Here is a 25997-nt window from a genome sequence, read left to right as displayed (position 1 = left end):
GCTTCTGCAGATTCTTTTTCATGTTTTCCACTCCCTCCGGGGTGTCCACTCTGTTACAAATCTTAGTATCATCCGCAAACAGGCAAACTTTACCTTCTAACCCTTCGGCAATGTCACTCACAAATATATTGAACAGAATCGGCCCCAGCACCGATTCCTACTCACTACTCACCTTTCCCTCATCCAAGTGAATTCCATTAACCATCACCCTCTGGCGTTTGTCCGTCAACCAGTTCCTAATCCAGTTCACCACGTCGGGTCCTATCTTCAGCCTGTCAAGTTTATTCAACAGCTGCTTGTGGGGAACAGTGTCGAAAGCTTTGCTGAAGTTTAAGTAGATTACATGTATAGCACGTCCTTGATTCAATTCTCTGGTCACCCAGTCAAAGAATTCAATGAGATTCGTTTGGCACGATTTACCTTTGGTTAAACCATGTTGTGTCGGATCTTGCAACTTATTGGCTTCCATGAAATTTTTTTTTTTTTTGTTACATTTGTACCCCGCGCTTTCCCACTCATGGCAGGCTCAATGCGGCTTACATGGGGCAATGGAGGGTTAAGTGACTTGCCCAGAGTCACAAGGAGCTGCCTGTGCCTGAAGTGGGAATCGAACTTAGTTCCTCAGTTCCCCAGAACCAGTCCACCACCCTAACCACTAGGCCACTCCTCCACTCCAAATTCACTATCCTTTCCTTCAGCATCGCTTCCATTACCGTTCCAATAACCGAAGTGAGGCTTACCGGCCTGTAGTTTCCAGCTTCTTCCCTATCACCACTTTTGTGAAGAGGGACCATGTCCGCTGTTCTCCAATCCCACGGAACCTCTCCCATCTCCAAGGATTGGGAGAAATTTTTGTCGCCCCTCTTTACATTTCTAGCCATTTGTTCTTCCACTTGCACTTTCGCCAGATGTATCTGTCTCTTGGCTTCTTTCAGTTTCATCCGGTATTCCTCTCCGTGTTCCTCTTCTTGAGTTTTTCTGTATTTCATGAACGCCAACTCTTTAGCCTTTTATTTTCTCAGCCACTTGTTTGGAGAACCATATCGGTTTCCTTGTACTTTTGCTTTTATTTACTCTCCTTACATAAAGGTTTGTGGCCATATTTGTAGCTTCTTTCATCTTGGACCACTGCCCTTCCACTTCTTGTACGTCCTCCCAGCCCATCACCTCCTTTTTCAGGTATTCTCCCATTTTACTAAAGTCAGCATGCTTGAAATCCAGGACTGAGTTTTGAGTGGCTGCCCTCCACACAATGTGGGATGTTCCTGAGGGGATCAGTTTATGCACTAGCTGGCAACAACAATGCCAGAGTTCCTTTGTTTTGCTTTGTTTCATTTTATTATAGCTTTTCAGCAGCACGTACCTGAGATTTGTTGAGCCTACACCAGCAACACATGTCCCAATTATTTCAGCAGAATAGGAGAAGAGCTGGTGTCTTTTTGAACCTGGGTACACTAATAGTCTCAAAGGAATTGTCGATCTTTGTGCTTTAGATGAAGTAGTTTGGGCTTCATATTTAGCCATTTTGTTCATAGAAGTAAGAGAGAGGGAGAGAGGCATTGAAAATGGGGGAATGTTTCTTGGCACCGTAACTCCAGGGAGCAGTAGAAAACTTCTGAGTCAAAAATAATGACAAGTACTGACGGCTAAGAACATAAGAATAGCCTTATACTGGGTCAGATCAATGGTCTATGTAGCCCAGCGTCCTGCTTCCATTAGTGGCCAATCCAGGTTACGAGTACCTGACAGAAACCCAAATAGTGGCAACATTCCATGCTACCAATCCCAGTGCATACAGTGGCTTCCCCCATGTCTATCTCAATAGTAGACTATGGACTTTTCCTCCAGGAACTTGGCCAAACCTTTTTTTTTTTTAAACCCACATCCTCTGGCAACAAGTTCCAGAGCTTAACTATTCTTTAATGAAAAAATATTTCCTTCTATTTAGTATTTCCATGTAATTTCATTGAGAGTCCCCTGGTCTATGTACTTGTTGAAAGAGTGAAAAATCGATTCACTTTTACCTGTTCTACTCCACTCAGGATTTCGTAAACCTCAGTCATATCCCCCCTCAGCCGTCTCTCTTCCAAGCTCAAGAGCCCTAACCGCTTATTCCTTTCATCATATGAGAGTAGTTCCATTCCCTTTATCATTTTGGTCGCTCTTCTTTGAACCTTTTCTAATTCTGCTATACCTTTTTTGAGATACAGTGGTCAGAATTGATTGCAAGGTGAGGTCACACCATAGAGTGATACAGAGGCGTCATAATATTCTTGGTCCTATTTACCATCCCTTTCCTAATAATCCCTAGCATCCTGTTTGCTTTTTTGGCCACCACCACACACTGGGCAGAAGATTTCAGCGTATTGTCTCAAAGACACCTAGATCTATTTCTTGGGTGCTGACTCCTAAAGGTGGACCCCCAACATCAGGAAACTATGATTTAGATTATTCTTTCCAATATGCATCACTTTACATTTGTCCACATTAAATTTCATCTGCCATTTGGATTCTCAGTCTTCCAGGTTCCTAAGGTCTTCCTGGAATTTTTCACAGTCCGCATGTGTTTTGACAACTTTGAATAGTTTTGTGTCATCTGTAAATTTAATCACCTTACTTGTCCAGGTCATGTATAAATATGTGTAGGGTGTTGTACTAGTATAGCAAGAGTTGTTGAATCTTCATGATTTTTCTGCCTCCTTATATGGTATAGTATGTTATGTTATGTTACACTAGTTTTTGTATTCCGCCTATGCCTATTCAGTTTAAGGATGGAGTCCAGTGAACAAGAGCTGGCCAAACTATCCAGAAACTGCAAATAATTGAACCAAACAAACTAATATAGTACACTAAACAGTAGATAAACCAGCTTTACAAAATAGTAAAGCTTTTAGATGTTTTCTAAACTGAAAATAATGAGTACAAGATCTAGAGAAAAAGGAAACTGGTTCCACAAAATAGCTAATTGATATTGAATAGACAGTGAAAGAGGTTTGACTGATTTAGTTTCTTATACTTTGGAAATCTCAATTGTAAAACTTTTATTCCAAATTTGTATGAAGTAGGAGCTAATGAAGATGCCACGTTTTAGTAGAATTCAGATGCATTATGGTATGTTTAAAACAAACTGTTTCTGATGGTGCTGTTACAGGTTTACCTGGTGGGTTATTACTCCTCCTTCCGCTATGCTCCCGGAGGGAAGCACGGAGCTTATAGAGAAGGGAGTCGTTCACCTCATGAGGGCACAGTAGAGTTCATCAGTGTAGATCTTCATAAAGGAGCAGGTAAATCTCCGCACTCCCCACAGTCTTGAGTTTTGTCATGTGATATTTTCTTTCCCTCCCTTCCTCAAAAAAAGTAATTCCGAAAAGCAAAAGGTGATAGAATTAAAATCAGAAGTGCAGAAAAAAAAACAATTAAAGTAGTATTTTCCACATAGAGAGTTGATTATATTGACAAGCTCATCCATAGCACTCTTTTCTGGTACCTTGGAACCCTTAAGAAGAAAAGCTACTTCAAAAGAAAATTGAAGGGCTGATATTTAGAAGGATGGTTGGTGACCTGTTAGTTATCTTAATAAACTTAAGTAGATATTTCAGGGCCAGCTCAAAGGGCTCTGGTGCCCTGAGCCAACTTTTGCATTTCTGCCACCCCTCCTTTGCAATCTGGTATCTCTCTCCTTTCACCCCCCCCCCCCCCCCCCCCTTTTACCTGTTATGCAGCATTTCCCCCCTCTCTCTCATCTCCCCCTCCTGGATCAGGTGAAGCACTGGCTCAGATGCTGATGATAAAGGGGGCCAAAATCCCAGTCTGGCACCTATCCCTCTAGACCAGACTAGGATTTTGGCCACCTTTATCACCGGTGCCTTGGGCCAGCGTTTCACCTGCTCCATAGGTTGAGCCGGTCCTGGGATATTTAGTGGTCTTAACCAATTAAGTCCAACCACTGAATATAACTGATTAAAGTTACCCAGATACACTTAACCTAGATAACTTTAGGTCAGCTGTTTTGGTGTCCAGACTTAACCCGGTTAAGTTTGGCAAGATAGTGCTGGTATTCATATTCACAAATATCCAGCTAAACCCTTGGAATGCCCAAAGCATTTTCTTTTCTTAACTGGATAAATTATGTACAACCAACTTAATCCAGTCAGTGGGGGAGAATTTTGAAATGTAAAGGTTTTTCTGGGTAACTCCAAAAGTTCTCCGAGGACAAGCAGGCTGCTTGTTCTCACGACTGGGTTGACGTCCGCGGCAGCCCCCACCAACCGGAAGAAGCTTCGCGGGACGGTCGGCACGCAGGCCACGCCCACCGCGCATGCGCGGCCGCCTTCCCGCCCGTGCGCGACCGCTCCCGCCAGTTACTTTTTTTCCGCGACTGGAGAGAGTTGTGCAATTGCCTCTCTCTCCGTTCAGCCGCCGGATTTTTCGACCGCGTTTACGCGGATCGTTGCTTTGGATTCCCGTTCGGTTTCCTCTTTCTTTTCTTTCTTTGCATTGTAAAAAAAAAAAAAAAAAAAAAAAGATTTTCGCGCGTGTGGAGCACGCGCTCCCCTTTTCCCTCGCTTCTAGCGGGGACGCCTCGTTGTGGCCTAGTGGCCGCTCGGTCGGCTAATTTTTTCGTGGTGTGATTTTAGCCACCATTGCCGACTTTGACTTCGCCGACGCGATTTTTCCGTCGATGTCCTCGAAGGTCCCGAGTGGATTTAAAAAGTGTGGTCGCTGCGGCCGGCCGATCTCGCAGACCGACACCCACGCTTGGTGCCTCCAGTGCCTCGGGCCGGAGCACAATCTCAAGTCGTGCGCGCTGTGTCTCGGTCTCCGGAAACGGACTCAGGTTGCGAGGCAAGTTCTGCGGGACCGTCTTTTTGGAACTTGCGCCGGCCCCTCGACGTCGACCTCGACGGCATCGGTATCGAAGGCCGGGTCTTCGGTACCGGTATCGTTGCCCGAGACATCGGCACCGATGGCAGCGACCCCAGGAGAACAGGTCCCATCGGCCCGCCGGTCCGCCGGTGAGAGTGGGGTTGAGAGGCCGCGTGGGCAGTCGGCCCCGGTCACTCCCTCAGCTCGTGAGCCACGGGACCGAACCCTGTCGGACCCGGTACCTCGAGACCGAGGGGGATCGACCTCCTCCTCCTCCATGCCCTCCGGCGCCGGTGACGTGCACCGGAAAAAAGATAAGAAGCGCCGTCACCGGGAGCCCTCGGTGCACCCTGAAGAGGAGTCGACGCCGAAGCGTCATCGCAGAGAGGAGAGATCTCCGTCGGTGGTGGAGGTACCGACGCGTCGGGGTTCCGGCACCTCGGTGCCGTCTCCTGGCCCCCAGCAGCTTCTGGCACCGACACCCTTACCGGCCCCACCGCCTTTCCCGGCAGCGGGCCTGGACGAGTGCCTCAGAGCCATCCTTCCGGGGATCCTGGAAGGGCTGATGCGCCAGGCTGTGCCGGCGTCGGGGGTGCTTGCGCCCCCGGCGCCGATGACTGTGGCGCCGGCGAGCTCTAGCCCGGCGCCGGGGCTGTCGACACCGCCGCCGCTTGCGGTGCCGGTCTCGACCGCCACGCAGGTGGAATCCCCGTCGACGTCGATGGAGGGAGCTCCGTCCCCGCCGGCGCGGGAGTCCACCGCTCGACGACACTGAGACCTCGGTGCCTCGACGTCGAGCCGGGCCCGGTACCGGACTCAGCTACATGAGCTAATGTCCGATACCGAGGATGAGGACTCGTGGGGGGAAGAGGAGGACCCGAGATATTTCTCCTCAGAGGAGTCTACGGGCCTTCCCTCGGACCCCACGCCGTCACCGGAGAGGAAGCTCTCACCTCCTGAGAGTCTCTCCTTTGCCTCCTTTGTGCGGGATATGTCTATAAGCATTCCCTTTCCCGTGGTCTCTGTGGAAGAGCCGAGGGCCGAGATGCTCGAGGTCCTCGACTATCCATCACCACCTAGAGAGTCCTCCACGGTACCGCTGCACAATGTCCTGAAGGAGACGCTGCTTCGGAACTGGGTGCGACCACTAACTAACCCCACCATTCCCAAGAAAGCAGAGTCCCAGTACAGGATCCACTCTGACCCAGAGCTCATGCGGCCCCAGTTGCCCCATGACTCAGCGGTCGTGGATTCTGCTCTCAAGAGGGCACGGAGTTCGAGGGATACCGCCTCGGCGCCCCCGGGGCGGGAGTCTCGCACTCTGGACTCATTTGGGAGGAAGGCCTACCAATCCTCCATGCTCGTGACCCGCATCCAATCTTACCTGCTCTATATGAGCATCCACATGCGGACCAATGTGCAACAACTGGCGGACCTGGTCGATAAGCTCCCGCCGGAGCAGTCCAGGCCTTATCAGGAGGTGGTCAGGCAGCTGAAGGCGTGCAGAAAGTTCCTGTCCAGGGGGATTTTTGACACCTGTGACGTGGCATCTCGTGCTGCGGCCCAAGGTATGGTGATGCGTAGGCTCTCATGGCTGCGTGCCTCTGACCTGGACAACCGCACCCAGCAGAGACTGGCTGACGTCCCTTGCCGGGGGGATAATATTTTTGGCGAGAAGGTCGAGCAGATGGTTGACCAACTGCATCAGCGGGAAACCGCTCTCGACAAGCTCTCCCACCGGGCGCCTTCAGCACCCGCCCCCGCGGGCGGGCGTTTTTCCCGGGCTCGGCAGGCTGCACCCTATTCTTTTGCGAAGCGTAGGTACAACCAGCCGGCCCGAAGGCCTCGTCAGGCACAGGGACAGCCCCAGCGCGCTCGTTCCCGTCAACAGCGTGCGCCTAAGCAGCCCCCTGCGCCTCCACAGCAAAAGCCGGGGACGGGCTTTTGACTGGATCCATGGGAACATAGCCGCCCTACAAGTGCCCGTACCGGACGACCTGCCGGTCGGAGGGAGGTTAAAATTCTTTCACCAAAGGTGGCCTCTCATAACCTCCGACCAGTGGGTTCTCCAAATAGTGCGGTACGGATACGCCCTGAATTTGGCCTCCCTGCCTCCAAATTGTCCTCCGGGAGCTCAGTCTTTCAGCTCCCATCACAAGCAGGTACTTGCAGAGGAACTCTCCGCCCTTCTCAGCGCCAATGCGGTCGAGCCCGTACCACCCGGGCAGGAAGGGCAGGGATTCTATTCCAGGTACTTCCTTGTGGAAAAGAAAACAGGGGGGATGCGTCCCATCCTAGACCTGAGAGGCCTGAACAAATTCCTGGTCAAAGAAAAGTTCAGGATGCTTTCCTTGGGCACCCTTCTGCCAATGATTCAGAAAAACGATTGGCTATGTTCCCTGGATTTAAAGGACGCATACACTCACATCCCGATACTGCCAGCTCACAGACAGTATCTCAGATTCCGCCTGGGCGCACGGCACTTTCAGTATTGTGTGCTGCCCTTTGGGCTCGCCTCTGCCCCACAAGTGTTTACAAAGTGCCTCGTGGTGGTAGCGGCCTACCTACGCAAGCTGGGGGTGCACGTGTTCCCATATCTCGACGATTGGCTGGTCAAGAACACCTCGGAGGCAGGAGCCCTCCGGTCCATGCAGTGCACTATTCAACTTCTGGAGCTGCTGGGGTTTGTGATAAATTACCCAAAGTCCCATCTCCAGCCAACTCAGTCTCTGGAATTCATAGGAGCGCTGCTGAATTCCCAGACGGCTCAGGCCTACCTTCCCGAAGCGAGGGCCACCAATCTCTTGGCCCTGGCTTCGCAGACCAGAGCGTCTCAGCAGATCACAGCTCGGCGGATGTTGAGACTTCTGGGTCATATGGCCTCCACAGTTCATGTGACTCCCATGGCTCGTCTTCACATGAGATCTGCTCAATGGACCCTAGCTTCCCAGTGGTTCCAAGCCACCGGGAATCTAGAGGATGTCATCCGCCTCTCCACCAGTTGCCGCACTTCACTGCTCTGGTGGACCATGCGGACCAATTTGACCCTGGGACGTCCATTCCAAATTCCGCAGCCCACGAAAGTGCTGACGACGGATGCATCTCGCCTGGGGTGGGGAGCCCATGTCGATGGGCTTCACACCCAGGGTCTGTGGTCCCTCCAGGAAAAGGATCTGCAGATCAACCTCCTGGAGCTCCGAGCGATCTGGAATGCACTGAAGGCTTTCAGAGATCGGCTGTCCTACCAAATTATCCAAATTCGGACAGACAATCAGGTTGCAATGTATTACGTCAACAAGCAGGGGGGCACCGGATCTCGCCCCCTGTGTCAGGAAGCCGTCGGGATGTGGCGCTGGGCATGCCAGCACAGCATGCTTCTCCAAGCCACATACCTGGCAGGCGTAAACAACAGTCTGGCCGACAGACTGAGCAGAGTCATGCAACCGCACGAGTGGTCGCTCCATTCCAGAGTGGTACGCAAGATCTTCCGAGAGTGGGGCACCCCCTCGGTGGATCTTTTCGCCTCTCAGACCAATCACAAGCTGCCTCTGTTCTGTTCCAGACTTCAGACACACGGCAGGCTAGCGTCAGATGCCTTTCTCCTTCATTGGGGGACCGGCCTCCTGTATGCTTATCCTCCCATACCTTTGGTGGGGAAGACCTTACTCAAGCTCAAGCAAGACCGCGGCACCATGATTCTGATAGCGCCCTTTTGGCCCCGTCAGATCTGGTTCCCTCTTCTTCTGGAGTTGTCCTCCGAAGAACCGTGGAGATTGGAGTGTTTTCCGACTCTCATCTCGCAGAACGACGGAGCGTTGCTGCACCCCAACCTTCAATCCCTGGCTCTCACGGCCTGGATGTTGAGGTCGTAGACTTCGCTGCGTTGGGTCTGTCTGAGGGTGTCTCCCGGGTCTTGCTTGCCTCTAGGAAGGATTCCACTAAAAAGAGTTACTTTTTCAAGTGGAGGAGGTTTGTCGGTTGGTGTGAGAGCAAGGCCCTAGAACCTCGTTCTTGTCCTGCACAAAACCTGCTTGAATACCTTCTGCACTTATCGGAGTCTGGCCTCAAGACCAACTCAGTAAGGAATCACCTTAGTGCGATTAGTGCTTACCATTATCGTGTGGAGGGTAAAGCCATCTCTGGAGAGCCTTTAGTCGTTCGATTCATGAGAGGTTTGCTTTTGTCAAAGCCCCCTATCAAGCCTCCTACTGTGTCATGGGATCTCAACATCGTCCTCACCCAGCTGATGAAACCTCCTTTTGAGCCACTGAATACCTGCCATCTGAAGTACTTGACATGGAAGGTCATTTTCTTGGTGGCAGTTACTTCCGCTCGTAGGGTCAGTGAGCTTCAAGCCTTAGTAGCTCATGCTCCATATACCAAATTTTATCACAACAGAGTAGTGCTCCGCACCCACCCAAAGTTCCTGCCGAAGGTGGTGTCGGAGTTCCATCTTAACCAGTCAATTGTCTTGCCAACATTCTTCCCCAGGCCGCATACCCGCCCTGCTGAACGTCAGTTGCACACATTGGACTGCAAGAGAGCATTGGCCTTCTACTTGGAGCGGACACAGCCCAACAGACAGTCCGCCCAATTGTTTATTTCTTTCGACCCTAACAGACTAGGGGTCGCTGTCGGGAAACGCACCATCTCCAATTGGCTAGCAGATTGCATTTCCTTCACTTACGCCCAGGCTGGGCTGACTCTTGAGGGTCATGTCACGGCTCATAGTGTCAGAGCCATGGCAGCGTCGGTGGCCCACTTGAAGTCAGCCACTATTGAAGAGATCTGCAAGGCTGCGACGTGGTCATCTGTCCACACATTCACATCTCATTACTGCCTCCAGCAGGATACCCGACGCGACAGTCGGTTCGGGCAGTCGGTGTTGCAGAATCTGTTTGGGGTGTAAATCCAACTCCACCCTCCAGGACCCGAATTTATTCTGGTCAGGCTGCACTCTCAGTTAGTTGTTCTTCGTAGGTCAATTTCTGTTGTACCCTCGCCGTTGCGAGGTTCAATTGACCTGGGTTATTGTTTTGAGTGAGCCTGAGAGCTAGGGATACCCCAGTCGTGAGAACAAGCAGCCTGCTTGTCCTCGGAGAAAGGGTATGATACATACCTGTAGCAGTTGTTCTCCGAGGACAGCAGGCTGATTGTTCTCACCTACCCTCCCTCCTCCCCTTTGGAGTTGTGTGTTTCATATTTTCTTGCTTGTCATTCAACTGGCGGGAGCGGTCGCGCACGGGCGGGAAGGCGGCCGCGCATGCGCGGTGGGCGTGGCCTGCGTGCCGACCGTCCCGCGAAGCTTCTTCCGGTTGGTGGGGGCTGCCGCGGACGTCAACCCAGTCGTGAGAACAATCAGCCTGCTGTCCTCGGAGAACAACTGCTACAGGTATGTATCATACCCTTTACCTGAACAGTCTCTATATGTATAAAACCATGGAATTTGACTCATACTGGCTGCCCTCTAATCCTCTGCTAGTACACTTATGCAGACTTCTCTTCATGACCAGGAAAATGAATGTACACCTTCAGTGAGTAACTAGCTTTTGTCAAGCCTAATTTGCATAATTGTGGCAGGTGCCGCACCCACTCTTGGGTTGTCAACCATTCAGAGTCGGGGATCTACCTTAGCCCTGTTCACTTCCTGCCTAAGCCCTTTCCTTTTTAATGAGGTCGCTAGAAGTGATGTCAGAACCTAAACCTTTCATGTTTGGTGATGACACAGGAAGTGATGTCATAACTCTGCTCAAGCCACGCCCCTTTTCCAAAATAGTAGTGACTATTTGTCGCACAAATTCAAGATGCCTTGGTTTTCATAACCAAAAGTTGTATATCATCTGCATAAAGATAAATATGAAACCGTAGGGACTGAATAAAAGTAGCCAAAGGTTCAACAGAAATATTATACAGTGTGGGTGCTAATATAGATTCATGAGGAGTCCCAAAAGACAGAGGATATGGATTTGATAATTCGGTGTCCAGTACTGTTTCCAGTGTGCACACTGAGAAATAGGAGCACAGCCAATTAAGAGCTCCTCTCGCCCCCGATTCCAGTCTCCCTCTTACAAGATAGTAAGAGGGTACAATTTATCAAGTCAAAGACTGAGCTAAGATCTAATTAGATCAACATCTCATCCTGTGTGCTATGTAGATAAGATATTATGTCGTTAACCATAGCAATTAATCCGGTTTCATTACTGTGCCCCTCACATAACCGAGACTGATATGGATGAAAGGTAGTATTGGAGTTCCAGAACCCAAGCAATTTTGAGAGGACAATTTTCTCACATAATTTTGCCAAAAAAGATAAGTTAGCAACAGGACAAACAGGTCTTATCACAGTCTGCTTCTATAACTGTGGAACAACGCCCTGTGATAAACTGTCATTTATGCATTAATATAGGAGAATGCATAGCTGAACACCATTTAAGTAGCTGGGCATGAGCATCGTCATGAAGTGAGCCTGATGGGGTATAAAGTAGAGAAAAGCTTTTGAAAACGTATGCAAGTTAAAGGCAGGGCCGCTGAGAGACAAAGCTGGGCCCAGGGCAAACACCCCTCCAGGCCCCCCCATCCGGGCACGCACATGCTTCTCCTCCAGGCCTGCTTATTTGTCTCCTCTCCTGCTCTGCTGCACTCAAGGAGGTTTAATAGACTATGAAACCTCCTTGGCTTCACTGCACAGGTCCTTTTTCCTGTCGCATCCAAACAGGAAGTACTTCACACAGGAGGCGGGATGCATCAGGAAGAAGGACCTGTGGCCGACAGAGCATAAACTGGGCATAGTCTTCTGGGGTAAACTCAAATGCAGTGGTATTCTTTGTAAACAAGTTGTTCAACCTTAAAAAAAAATTGTATAGGATAGTTTTCTGATGCTGAGATTTGTGCAGAGATATAAATATTTGACCTGATGCAGCTGTGTCTTATGACACTGCAGGGTTTTGCATCTTTGTAGAACAGTTAGCCACTGAGCCCTACAGATCGCTATCTTTCCAAAGCACAGTATAAGTGTTGTGGCCAAGGTATGAGGTAAACCATTCCAATACCACTTTATCCTAGTCTTCTGCAATCTATGAAACAGGATTCCAGGGTCAACCAAATCAAATGCCACAGATAGATCAAGAGACAGTGAAACTATAAGTTTGTCTTGGCTGATATTACTTTGAATATATGTGATTAGGCCAGTGAGTGCTGTTTCATGCTGTGCAATGTATGAAATCCTGACTGTTTGGGTGGAGGGCATTAGTCTGTTCTAGGAAATTATTCAGTTGTTAGAAAACTTTTTATTGACTTTTAAAACATGTACAACAGCAGAAAAACATTGTTATACCTTCACAGGTGAAGTACAATGTATGTACTATACTAATTCTGTAAATTACACAACTTAAAGCTAGTTAATGCAGAATAAATGCAATTCATATGACAATACATATGGTAATGCACCCTAAGAATACTTGTTTCTATTATTATTATTGGCTAAAAAACAGTCTAACAGACAATTTTAGTATAAATTTTTCATAACCAAAAAGTTAGCAAGTTAGCATGTCTGATGATCCATAGGTAGTGAAACTGTGATAAGGTGACGAATAGAGCCAGAAATATACAGTATTAGAGTGCATAGGGAGAATCGTAGCCAACTGGGGAAAAAAAGATAATGCTCACCTTCTGTACATTGATGCCACTGAGGCATTTAAACATTTCTTATCATATCCCCTCTCTCCTGCCACTCTTCCAGTGTATACATGTTAAGGTTCATAAGCCTGTCTCTATATGTTTTATGCTAAACGTTATACAAAGAAACCAATATTCTGACAAAATTTAAATAGTGCAAGTGTCCAATGTTTTTTTTAATTGCTAACAGTGCTCAGTAGGAGGGGTCGTTATCACAGAACTTGTGCGCAGTATATTACAGCTGACACCCTTAACACATCACTGCACTCCTTCCTCCCTACCACTTTCCTAAAATATACAAAAAACTTTTTTTTTTGTAGATGGAAGAAATACATTTAAATGCAGGTTGTACTTAGCTTATTCCAGAGTGCAGGGGGTCATTGTTGTATTGAACGTTCTATATGTTTTATGACAGAGACCGCTTACCAATTTTGTAGCCATCTTCTGAACCGACTCCATCCTGTTTCTATCTTTCTGTAGGTCTCCAGAATTCTTCACGGTACTCTAAATGGGGCTTCACAAGAGACTTATACAGGGCACTATCAACTCTTTTTTTTTTCCTGCTGGTCATCCCTCTCCTTATGCACCCAAGCATCCTTCTGGCTTTTACCGTTACCTTTTCTACCTGTTTGTCCACCTTAAGATCATCAGACACAATTACCCCCAGGTTCTGCTCTTCTTTCATACACAGAAACACCCCTATATTGTACCGTTCCCTTCACAGAAAGGGTGGTGAATGCGTGGAATGACCTCCCGATGAAGGTCATGAAGACAAGGGCTGAGTCAGAATTTAAGAAAATGTGGGACAGGCACGTGGGATCTCTTAGGAAAAGGAGGAGTTAGTGGTCACTAAGGATAGGCAGACTGAATGGGCCATTTGGCCTTTATCTGCCACCATGTTTTTATGTTTCTATACAGATTTTTCAGGTGCTGATTTTCAGTGTCTGCCAGCAGCCAGCTTAGCCATATAAAAACTGGCCAGTTAAGAACAGTTTCTGGATGTGGCTGGTTTGGCAGCTAGTCAGAGAACACAAGGGGCTAGGTAATACAGATGTCGGAAGCAAAAAATCACTAGTTTTACCACAAATCCAAACGTCTCTTTATTAAAAGCCCAATGTGGCCTTATTTTGCCCTTAAACTCTGTAAGGGGTGCAAATTAGATCATAGATTCCAAATAGATAAAATAATTTAGCAAGTATTGGAACTACTTAAAACAAGTTCAGACTCAACTGTCAGTTCCATCTGTTCACTGCTCAACAGCATTCATTGCATTTCTATATTAATGAATATAGCAGTGTGATAGACACTGCTAAGCAGTGAGTGGAGGTGGAACTGATAATGAGTTTGAACAGCTTTTAAGTGGTTCCAGTATTACGGAATAATTTTGTCTGTTTGGAATATTTCACCCTTGATACATCCTGAGGATGAAACATGGCCTCATTGGTTTTTCAATAAAGAGACTTGTTTAGATTTGTGGTAATACTAGTGATTTTTTTGCAGTTTAGCAGCTATTCCTGTTATAGTTTATTTATTAGTTAGACATTTCCTTAATAAAACATTCATTTTTAACTTTAGTAATGCTGTTCCTCATCCCTTTTCAAAAATGTTCTTTATTATTAAGGTAAGGCACATTCCACGGTGTCTTAATACCATTTATAATGGGGTTCATTTTGTTGATTTTGATTTTTTTGTTTGTGATATTATGACCAAGCAGAAATACTAGGATACCATGGGTTATATTACAAAGCAGTCATTGCGTTGTAGCTTCCAAAAGTTCTGTTGTCATCCTTTTTTTTTTAATCTTACTGTAGCACCTTCACGTCGGAGTGATCTGGAGACTTTGGGTTACTGTATGCTGAAATGGCTGCATGGCTCATTGCCATGGAATGAGGAGATTAATGTCACTGCTGTCATGAATCATAAGGAAAGGTCAGTCCTCCTCATAAAGTAGCTTCACTGAACCTATGGGTATATGTCCCAAGTTGTTGAGCTTTTTGCTGTTTATGACCAGAGATTCATTGAAACAGGCCAGCAGCTGCAAGAGCTATTTAACAGGCCAGGAATGGCTCCTGGCCAGTTAAATAGTGCTTATTTATTTATTAGGATTTATTTACCGCCTTTTTGAAAGAATTCACTCAAGGCGGTGTACAGGCTAGTTATTGCTGCTGAAAATGAGCATTTAGTGCATAGCGACTAACCAGCTATATTCTGAATGTTCAAGTGCTGGCCGACTAAGTTTAGAGGGCAAATCGGACCCCCTAAATAGTAGTCACGTCTTTGCCCACTATTAACTTAGAGACAAAGGAAGAAGTAGGGGATAACTCATTGACTTACTGTGGGTGGATTGATGCAAAAGCAGTCTTTATTGAACAAAGCACCAAGATAGGACCCAAAACGGGACCGTGTTTCGACGGATAAAACTGCCTACCTCAGGGATCACAAAACACTGTACATAAGAAATAAAATATAAATAATTATTTACTTACCTCATAAGCACTACATCAGTATGACTGTAAATCAGTATTACAAATATAACAAACTTCTGATGAGAAGACATAAAAAGGTATATGTAAATACAAAATCCATGAAAAAAACAATATACGTATATTCAATAATGCAGATAAATGGAATAGGAAACAATTATTAGTGTCTTAGTTAAATTGAGATTGTGTATGATTCCAGTAAAAGGAACATGGATAACAAACAGTCCAGTACCAATCAATAAAATATATGGAGGAGCACTTTTGATAGAATGTCTAAATCAGAATTTGGACGTTTTACAACAACGTCCAAATTCTGAACAGGAAAGAAGGTCATTTTCGAAAAAGATAGACGTCTATGTTTTGTGGTCGAAAGTACTATGGACGCCTTGTGATTTGGCCATTTTGTGATTTGGACGGGGGTTTTTTTTGGTCCATAAAGTGACATGTCTGTATTTGGATGTTTATCTCACAAAAACGTCGAAATCATTATTTTCGAAACCTCTTTTTAGACGTTTTTCTCTGAAGTTCATCAGAAGGACATCTAAATCTCAAGGAGGCGTGCCAGGGGCATGTACACGGTGGGACTTGGGCGTTCTTAAGACTGTGTCTTCATCCATAATGGTACAAAACAAAAACATCCAGGACTAAGACGTTTTGAGCTAGACCCTTTATAATGAATAGCTGCAGTGGGAATTGAACCCACTACCCCCGGAGGATCAAAGTCCACTGTACTAACCACTAGGCTACTCCTCCACTCCACACAAAAAAATGCCCTTACGGACTTTGATCCTGGGGTAGTGGGTTCAATTCCCACTGCGGCTATTCATTATAAAAGGTCTAGCTCAAAATGTCTTAGTCCTGGATGTTTTTGTTTTGTTCCATTATGGCTGAAAGACACAGTCTTAAGAACGCCTAAGTCCCACCTTGAACATGCCCCTGGCACGCCTCCTTGAGATTTAGACGTCCTGACGGACTTCAGAGAAAAATGTCTAAAATGAGGTTTCGAAAATACTGATTTGGACATTTTTATGAGATAAACGTCCAAATACAGACTTGTGTCACTTTTTGGACGTTTTTCTCTTTTGAAAATGAGCCCCATAGTATATAATATAAATATTACAATGAATATAAAATGATTATATATGTATATAAAAATGTAAACAAATTAAATATATCTTTACATTTATATGTATATAAAATTCAGGGCTAAATACATTAAAAGCATGGAAACAGAACATAAAATAGCAATTATGCCACCACAAGAGGACTGTAACCAACCTGTAGAACATGGACACAATGTTTATCGTACATATCAAATAAATAGGAACTGTGCCAACTGTGTATATTGCTGAGGTAATGCCACAGGAAAAGAAGAACATCCAACTAGAAAACAAATGTATACTTGTGTTAACAACTAGAAATGACCCTGGAAAGCACTGGACACAGAACAGGAACCAAAAAACAACAACAATTAAAGGAGGAACTTCAAAAATTCAAAAAAAAAAAAGAGAGAGAGATGAAACAATTGCTTAATAAAATAAACTCTTGTATATGGCTGGATTCCAGTTAATCATAATGGTGTGAAAAGCATACTAAATGAAGGAACTTAAAAAACAAAAATAAGATTATGATGATGCAGGCTGTAAATTAACGGAAAAAGTTGGACGTTACAATTTGAAAGCGGGGGATCACTAACCCTTCTGTTTATTAAGGGGCCCTTTTACTAAGCCACGTAGGCGCGTGTCAATTCAGAGTTACCACATGGCCCTTGCAGTAATTTCATTTTTTACACGCGCCAAAATAATTTTTATTTTCTGGCGTGCAGCTTAAAACGGGCGGTAATTGTCATTCTACACGCGTAGACGATTACCACACGGTTAACGTGTGAGACCGTACCGCTAAGTCAATGGCTGGTGGTAGGGTCTCAGACCTAAAGTGGACATGCGCCAATTTTTATTTTGCTGCATGTCCATTTTCAAAAAAATTTTAAAAAGGCCTTTTTTACAGGCGCGCTGAAAAAATGATCTGCATGCATCCAAAACATGTATACTCTGGAGGAAAGGAGAAACAGGGGTGAATACAGACGTTCAAATATTTGAAAGATATATTAATCCGCAAATGAACCTTTTCCGGAGATGCGAAGGTGGTAGAACGAGAGGACATGAAATGTGATTGAAGGGGGGCAGACTCAAGAAAAATGTCAGGAAGTATTTTTTCACGGAGAGAGTAGTGGATGCTTGGAATGCCCTCCCGTGGGAGGTGGTGGAAATGAAAACGGTAACGGAATTCAAACATGCTTGGGATAAACATAAAGGAATCCTGGGAATGGTGGTTGGGAGGCAAGGATAGTGCTGGGCAGACTTATACGGTCTGTGCCAGAGCCGGTGGTGGGAGGCGGGGCTGGTGGTTGGGAGGCGGGGATAGTGCTGGGTAGACTTATACGGTCTGTGCCAGAGCCGGTGGTGGGAGGCGGGGCTGGTGGTTGGGAGGCAGGCATAGTGCTGGGCAGACTTATCCAGTCTGTGCCCTGAAGAGGACAGGTACAAATCAAGGTAGGGTATACACAAAAAGTAGTACATATGAGTTTGTCTTGTTGGGCAGACTGGATGGACCGTGCAGGTCTTTTTCTGCAGTCATCTACTATGTTACTATGTAAAACACGCGCCTACACTAGCGCAGCCCATTTTTCAGCGCATCTTACTAAAACGGACCCCCCCCCCCCCCAAGCCACGCGGCAATGCTGACACAGCCCATTCAAAGTACTTCACCACCAGCCGCTAGTGCAGCTATGTAAACAGGAGCCTAAATGAAAATCAAAACTGCTGAGAATAAAAACATAATCAGCACAGGAAACCAGAGAAAAACTGAAATAAAAATGAGCATGCAAAAGAAAGGTAACGAACACTTACCATGTTGTCAGTGAGAATCAAAATGAGAGTCAAAAGGCTACCACCAACTGCGGCACAGTAACAAATGGAAACGTTTCACAACATCTGCATATTTAAAACCCCTTTTATACATAATGTATTAGCCTCAAAGTGGACAGGCGCAATTAAGTTAAATGTAAAAAAAAAAAAGGGAAGGTATAAATGGAAGTAAAACACTACTGAAGACTGAAGTACAAAAAAGAGCACTGGTCATAAAAAGGAAATCTAAAACAAAAGATAAAATAAATTATAAAAAGTGAATAAAAAGCAGTGGATCTAAACAAGTTCTAAAGAACTACACTGAAGGCAATCATGTCAAGATAAAACTAATGTGCAAACTAAAGTACAAAGGAAGGTGCCAAGCATATGAGATAAAGGATTAGCAAGCCCAAGTGGAGAGTCTTGATCCTTACTTAAAAGTAAAATGAGACAGAAAAGAAAGAAAGAAAAAGAAGGGAAAAAGTGAAAAAGAAAGAAAAAGGGAAGAAAAGATGAAAAAAACTAAAAAGGAGATAAAAGGGGAAAAAGGTACAGAGAAAGTGGTATGAAAAAGGGAGAGGGAGAAGGGAGGGGAAAATGGTGGAAGGGCAGGGAAGATGGGAAAACAGGGGGAAGGGGAAGGAAAGAAGGGAGGAAGAAGAAGAGGAGGGGGAAGAAAGAAAAGAAAACCGAGGAAGGGGAAATGGGGGAAGGAAAAAGAGAAGAAAAAGGTTGGAAGGGACAGGGAATAGAAAAGTGGGAGGAAGAGAAAGGGGGAAGAAGAATAGAGGAAAGCAAGACAAAGAAGAGGGGAAGAGAACAAAGTGGAAAAAAAGGAGGAAAACAATGGGAGAAAGATAAGGGGTGGAAAAAAGAACTGGGAAGAGGAAATGAAAAGGGGGAGGGGAAGAAAGGGGGAGTGTATGGAGAAGGGGAAAGGAAAGGGGGAGAAAAAGGAATAAAGGGGGAGGGTGAAGAGAAAAAAGAGAGGGGAAATAAAGAGGAAAACAAAAAGAAAAAAAGACAATAAGGGGGGAAGGAAAGAAGAAAAACAGAGAAGTAAAAAAGAAAAGAAGGGAAAAATGTGAGGGACTCTCTTTTGTCCCCACTACAAGGTATAATGCCTTTCAAACTAGGATAGATTTATTCAGATTCACACAGAAATTACAGATTGTGAGGGCTTTTTCTAATTGCATAGTTACCAATACAGATGTTTCTATAGTTAAAAGACCTTCGAAGTGGATTCACTTAGGATCTATGGACCCATTGATAATGGGATGTGGCTCTTCTGGAAAAATAGCGGAAGCAACGATTTTATAATTTAATGGTCACAAGATGCTGTGAGCGCCAACTTGCAGCGGGGCTGCCGGAGAGCAGAACTGTATGGACAGATACTTAACTCACTCAGGAATCAGAATGATGGCGAAACCACAGCAAAAAGAGCAACATCATTCACTCAGCCCAGATCCAAACATGGCGCCCTAGCCACCTCCCTCCCAGCCAGCCCAGGAGAGCTGATCCCCGAAATCACGGCAGCGGTGGTAGAGGCCCTGGACGCTAGGTTTAATCAATTATCAGAGCAAATTAGTGGCATGTTGCAGGTGACCTCAGAATTGGCTTGGCGAACAGGGGAGTTGGAATGTCTGAGGTTGAGGACGTTGCCAGCGTGCATTCTACAGACCTGACAAGACTGAAGGGTCCTTTAAGAAAGGTTCCAGAGGAGATCCAGGAAATGTATAGGCCGGTGAGTCTGATATCGGTGCTGGGCAAAATGGTAGAGACTATTATTAAGAACAAAATTACAGGACTTCCGGTGACGTCACGATCCGCAATGGCGATCTGAAAACAGAGCTCCCGATTACCAGCCCGAAAATTAGCTAGAAAGTAAAGTCACCGAGGCCCGAAACGAAGGGTGAGCAGCAGAGTGGGCAGTGAAAGAAACACGATTCCAAAGATGGCGAATTCGAAGCCCAAGACAGCGGATTTAACTGCCTTTGCATTCCGTCAACACGAACACGTGGGAGGAAAACAGGCTGGTGATCAGAGCGGCAAGGGGAACTCCTCAGGCCCGCGATCTCCAAGCGACCAGAGAGCACATGAAGAGAATAGTGAGAGCGAGGTACCGACAGATAAATGGGAGCAGCTGAGCACATGGTTGCTGGACATAAAAAAGGAAATCAAAGAGATGCGGCGAGATTTTGCACAACTAAATGCGGACCTAAGAGAAGAGATTAAGGACCTGTGGAACCGAGTCAATGCAGAAACTCTGACAATGATAGAACAACAAATTGCAGACCAACAATCAGACATGAGATTTCTCACGGACAAGGTGGAAGACCTTGAAAACAGAAGTCGGCGATCCAATATCCGGGTGCGGGGCCTGCCAGAGATACCAGAATTTAACAACTGCGAGAAGGTAGTACAGGATATAGCGGCCCACCTCCTCTCTACCCCGGACCACATAATAGCGCCAGAAACAATACGAATAGAGCGCGCACACCGGGCACTAGGATCAAGAAAGGCCAATGTGCCCAAAGATATAGTGGCCTGCTTCACAGAGTTTAAAATCAAAGAAGAGGTTATGCGCCAAGTGAGAGCGGCTAGCCCTATCATATGGGAGACATACCCCATTAAACTGTTCCAGGATCTAGCGACCACCACCTTAAAGAGATGAGGAGCACTGCGCCCACTAATGGAGAAGCTCCGAGAAGAGGGGATCAAATATAAATGGCAACACCCGTTTGCCCTAGTGTTTTACAAAGAGGGCAAGCAGCGTCGTGTGATTTCGCCTGAGGAGGCCCAAGAGTTTTTGGGACAGGAAAAGGCGGGAACAGCGACCTCAGCACGACAATCGACAGGCCCCCTGAGACAGAACAAGCAGAAATGGCAGCTAGTATCGCAGGGGCGAGGACGGCTGAGAAGACAGGCATTGGATCATACATTGACTGCTGGAAAAGGCCCATGAAAAAAGCACCCCACTTTGGAATATAGAACCTGTGTATAAAGAACTGCCAATATAGAAAACTGGGCCAAGCGGAATTTTTTTCAGCATAAGACTAAGGCCTAGAGTAACTGAGCAGGCTGGTATCGAATGCGGGAACGGAAGTCCACATCCTTATAGACATGCCCCTAAGGGAGAGAGGGGCATGTTATTTCAGGTTATTGGGAAGAGAGGGAGGGGGGGAGAGGGGATAAGGGGAACTGGTGGTGGATATATAGTAGACTGTTTATGTGGCATTGGGCGATAAGGTGTTCAAGTGTGTAACTTTTAATGTGCGGGGCCTCAACTCGCCTATGAAGCGCCAGTTAGCATTTAAAGAAATGGTACGCCTGCGAGCTGACATGGTGCTCCTGCAGGAGACGCACCTGAAAAAGTGTCATGAAAAGCTGGTGAGTCATAGGCGATACCCCACTATATTGTTCTCATCGAGTATAGATAATTCAAATCAGAGAGGGGTATTGATAGCGCTGTCGGGGTCACTCCCATGGCAGGTTCACCGTACCATAACAGATAAAGAAGGTAGATTTTTGATGGTATTAATCTCACTGTTTAATGTTCAATACACAATTGTGAACCTATATGCACCAAACACAGGACAGGGAATGTTTATAGAGAAAGTAGAACAGCAATTGCAAAGACATCAACAAGGTCACCTACTGCTAGGAGGAGACTTTAATGTCACGATACACCCCCCGTTAGATAACTCCACGGACCAGGCAGTGTATGCTAAACTAGATCGGAAAAGATTGAAGGGACTTCTGGCAAGGTGGGGACTGATGGACCTATGGCGGGCTAAACATGGGCAGGAGAAAGATTATACTTACTTTTCTTCCAAGTATGGATCATATTCCAGAATAGATGGGTGGATGGGAGATGTGACAATTGCAGACAAGGTGAATGAGACCCACATTGAACCACGCACCTGGTGTGATCATGCTCCGATGGTTTTAGAATTATACACGGGAATTCGGCAGGTGGGCACACGATATTGGAGACTAAATGAGGCAATCCTACTGGATACTAAAAATATTCCAGTGATAGAAAAATACATCGAGGAATACCTCAAATTTAACGACGTGGGAGAGATCCTCCCGGAGCATCTGTGGGAGAGTCTCAAAGCAGTCCTTCGAGGACAACTAATTGCACTGGGAGCACACATAGCTAAGACACGAGTAGAGCAGGAAGATAGCACCAGAGCGGAGCTACTGAGATTGGAACAGGAACATAAAAAAGATCCCAAAGACACCCGGGGACAGGTAAAAATAAATGACCTGAGATCAGAACTTAACGAGCTACAACTGGCGGACCTGGCTGCCAAACTACAAATAACACAACAAGAATATTTTGAATTTGGAGATAAGGCAGGCAGATTGCTAGCGTGCAAACTTAAAAAGTTAGCACAGCAAAACCATATAGGAGGTATACAAACAGCAGAGGGAGGCATTGTCACACAGGTGGAGCAAGTGCAAGAGGCATTCCTTGATTATTATACTACCCTCTATGGATCAGAACATGCTCCGGAGGCAGAGGGAATGGAGCAATACCTGCGAGAGGAAGATCTACCGGGGGTGGGGAGGGGGGGATCTGAACAGTTGTCTGCCCCATCTCATTAGAGGAAATCATGTGGGCCATAACAGATATGGCGAGCGGCAAAGCACCAGGTCCAGATGGGTTCCCCACCAGATTTTATAAACTGTACAGTAAACACCTAGCACCAGTTTTACAAAGAGTGTTTAATGCATTATCTGACTCACAGGAACTACCTTACACCTGGAGACTGGCCGCAATAACCCTATTACTAAAGCCAGGGAAAAACCTACAGTTATGCAGCTGTTACAGGCCAATCTCACTCCTGAACGTGGATTACAAGATGTTCACAAAAATCCTGGCCCGTAGATTACAAAAACAGATACCGGGTATAGTGCATGAGGATCAGGCGGGGTCCATAGCGGGACGCCAGACATTTGATAATATCAGGTGCCTGATGCATGTTATCCAACAGGCGAGAGATGACCAGACCCCAGCGATACTGCTTTTGATTGATGCAGAAAAAGCATTCGATCGTGTGGACTGGTCATTTCTGTTCACAGTATTACAGCGGATAGGGATAGAAGGGAAGTTCCTGAGATGGCTACAGCTATTGTATCAGGCCCCATTGGCAACATTAAAAATTAATGGGATGTACACAAGAACATTTAAACTTCAGCGTGGGACTAGACAGGGGTGTGCAATGTCTCCACTTCTTTTTGCCCTATCCTTAGAACCTTTAGCATGTATGCTTAGGAAAGATGGGGAGGTAAAAGGAGTGGTGAGAGGCTGGAGGGAACATAAACTAATGCTGTTTGCCGATGACATATTGCTGACAATCACGAAGCCTGACACATCGGTAAAACGGGTAATAGAACACCTCACACAATACGGGCAACTATCAGGATTTAAGCCCAACTTGGAGAAATCAACTTTTCTAAATCTTACAGTGCCTCCCACGGAGCTGTCGGCTCTTCGGACAGAGTTCCCCTTTGTTTGGGCGAACAAGACTATTAAATATTTGGGTATTCAGATAACGCCGCAGCTGGGGGGGGCTCTTTGCAGCTAACTTCCCCCAGAAAGCAAAATAACTATTTAGAGAGTTAGATAGATGGGAAGGTCTTAATGTATCTTGGAAAGGGCGCATACATGCTATTAAGATGATGTTGCTCCCAAAATTATTATATCTATTCATGGCAATCCCGATACCAATTCCTACTAGTTTCTTTGCAAAACTTAATCGCAAAATGTTTACATATATATGGAGGAAATGCCTGCCAAGAGTGAGGCGATCCATGATGTTTCAAACATGGGAGAGAGGAGGAATGGGAGTCCCTAATTTTTATCTGTATTATCAGGCGGCCCAGATTCGCGTCCTGGCAGAGTGGGCCCCTGGGGCATCCAAGAAATGGCTTCATTGGGAGAGAGCATGGCTAGGTAGGCGAGAAATAGAGGATATTCTGTGGATACCAGGAGATGAGTTGGTGCCCATAATTAAAAAGATGCTCCTAGGGTTGAAGCACCCAATGTGGACATGGTATCAATTGAGAAGGCGCATGTTTCCGGAGAGGCGGTATTATCGGCAAACAGCAATACGATGGGCAAAGGGGTTCCCATTGGGGAGATCGGAAAAGGTGTTCGATACATGGGCCCAAGCAGGGTTGCGTAAGTTGGGTTAATTATGGAAAGATGGGGAAATGATACACTTTACAGACCTTCAGGAGGAATATGGCCTGGTAGAGAGAGACCTTACCTACTACTGCAACCTGCGTAGCTTCCTTAAGAAGAAAGCGCAGGATGAATTAGACCTAGCTGTAACAGCCCTTGAATTAGCGGTCAATAGAGGAGGAGGCAGGGGAGGGATAACCCGAATATACTTGGCCCTGCTGGGACGGACAAATCCTCAGGTACTATATCAAGCGAAGTGGGAGGAGGTGCTACAAACCACCTATCCAGAAATAGTTTGGAAGGGGAACTACAAATATTTGCTTAAACCATCCCTAGCACAAACGGTGAATGAAAATGGTTTTAAAATGCTCTATTGGTGGTACTACACCCCTGACCGGCTACAAAAGCTGTACCCAGAAGTGTCAGGGCAATGCTGGCGGGAGTGTGGCCACAGAGGCACATTCTATCACATTTGGTGGTCCTGCGAGAAAGTTGAAATGTATTGGAAAACTGTAATACAACTGGTTAATAAAGTTCTACAGAGGACATACCAATGGGGGGCAGAACACTGCCTATTACACTTTAGACCAGTGGCAATACCTAGCTGGCAACATAGGCTGGCGATTCAATATTTTGTAGCGGCACAACTGGGGCTGGCTCGTGCCTGGAGGCAAGTGGAACCACCATCACTTCAGGCGGTAAATAGGAAAGTGGAGCACCTTTATCAAATGTCAAAACTAACAGCTATGCGAAGAGGGTCCATGCTAGTCTTTAACAAAATTTGGACACTTTATGAACAATATAAGGAACAGATTCATTCACCACTGGGATAGGGAGGGAAGGTTAAAGTTGGGGATAGGAATAGAATGATGTCAAAGCAATATGTAAATGTGCAGTTGGTTGTCAAGATGCATTTGCGAAAATTTCAATAAAAAAAAAAGAACAAACTTACAGAGCATATTCAAAAGCATGGATTCATGAGACAAAGTCAACATGGATTTAGTGAAGGGAAATCTTGCCTCACCAATCTACTACATTTCTTTGAAGGGGTGAACAAGTATGTGGATAAAGGTGAGCCGGTTGATATTGTGTATCTGGATTTCCAGAAGGCGTTTGACAAAGTACCTCATGAAGGACTCCAGAGGAAATTGGAGAGTCAAGGGATAGGAGGTAGTGTTCTATTGTGGATTAAAAACTGGTTAAAAGATAGAAAACAGAGAGTAGGGTTAAATGGTCAGTATTCTCAATGGAGAAGGGTAGTTAGTGGGGTTCCCCAGGGGTCTGTGCTGGGACCGCTGCTTTTTAACATATTTATAAATGACCTAGAGATAGGAGTAACTAGTGAGGTAATTAAATTTGCTGATGAGACAAAGTTATTCAAAGTCATTAAATCGCAGGAGGATTGTGAAAAATTACAAGAGGACCTTATGAGACTGGGAGACTGGGCGTCTAAATGGCAGATGACGTTTAATGTGAGCAAGTGCAAAGTGATTCATGTGGGAAAGAGGAACCTGAATTATAGCTACGTCATGCAAAGTTCCACGTTAGGAGTCACAGACCAAGAAAGGGATCTAGGTGTCGTCGTTGATGATACATTGAAACCTTCTGCTCAGTGTGCTGCTGCGGCTAAGAAAGCAAATAGAATGTTAGGTATTATTAGGAAAGGAATGGAAAACAAAAATGAGGATGTTATAATGCCTTTGTATCGCTCCATGGTGCGACCACACCTCGAATATTGTGTTTAATTCTGGTCACCGCATCATAGTGGAATTAGAAAAGGTGCAGAGAAGGGTGACGAAAATTGATAAAGGGAATGGGATGACTTCCCTATGAGGAAAGGCTAAAGCGGCTAGGGCTATTCAGCTTGGAGAA

At 45.9% G+C, this 25997-nt stretch overlaps 1 protein-coding gene across 1 annotated transcript in view; it reads left to right on the top strand.

Moving 5' to 3' along the window:
• Positions 1–25997, top strand: part of VRK3 (VRK serine/threonine kinase 3) — a 321038-nt gene that overhangs the window by 235585 nt on the left and 59456 nt on the right. Inside the window, 2 exon segments of the mRNA XM_030203653.1 lie at positions 3152–3284; positions 14352–14469. Of these exon segments, the coding sequence (XP_030059513.1) occupies positions 3152–3284; positions 14352–14469 (251 nt within the window).

This window comes from Microcaecilia unicolor, chromosome 5, assembly GCF_901765095.1.
Source record: "Microcaecilia unicolor chromosome 5, aMicUni1.1, whole genome shotgun sequence".
In the NCBI taxonomy this organism is placed as follows: Eukaryota; Metazoa; Chordata; class Amphibia; order Gymnophiona; family Siphonopidae; genus Microcaecilia; species Microcaecilia unicolor.
Note: the sequence above shows the minus strand (reverse complement) of the source record. Positions and strands in the feature narration are given on the sequence as shown.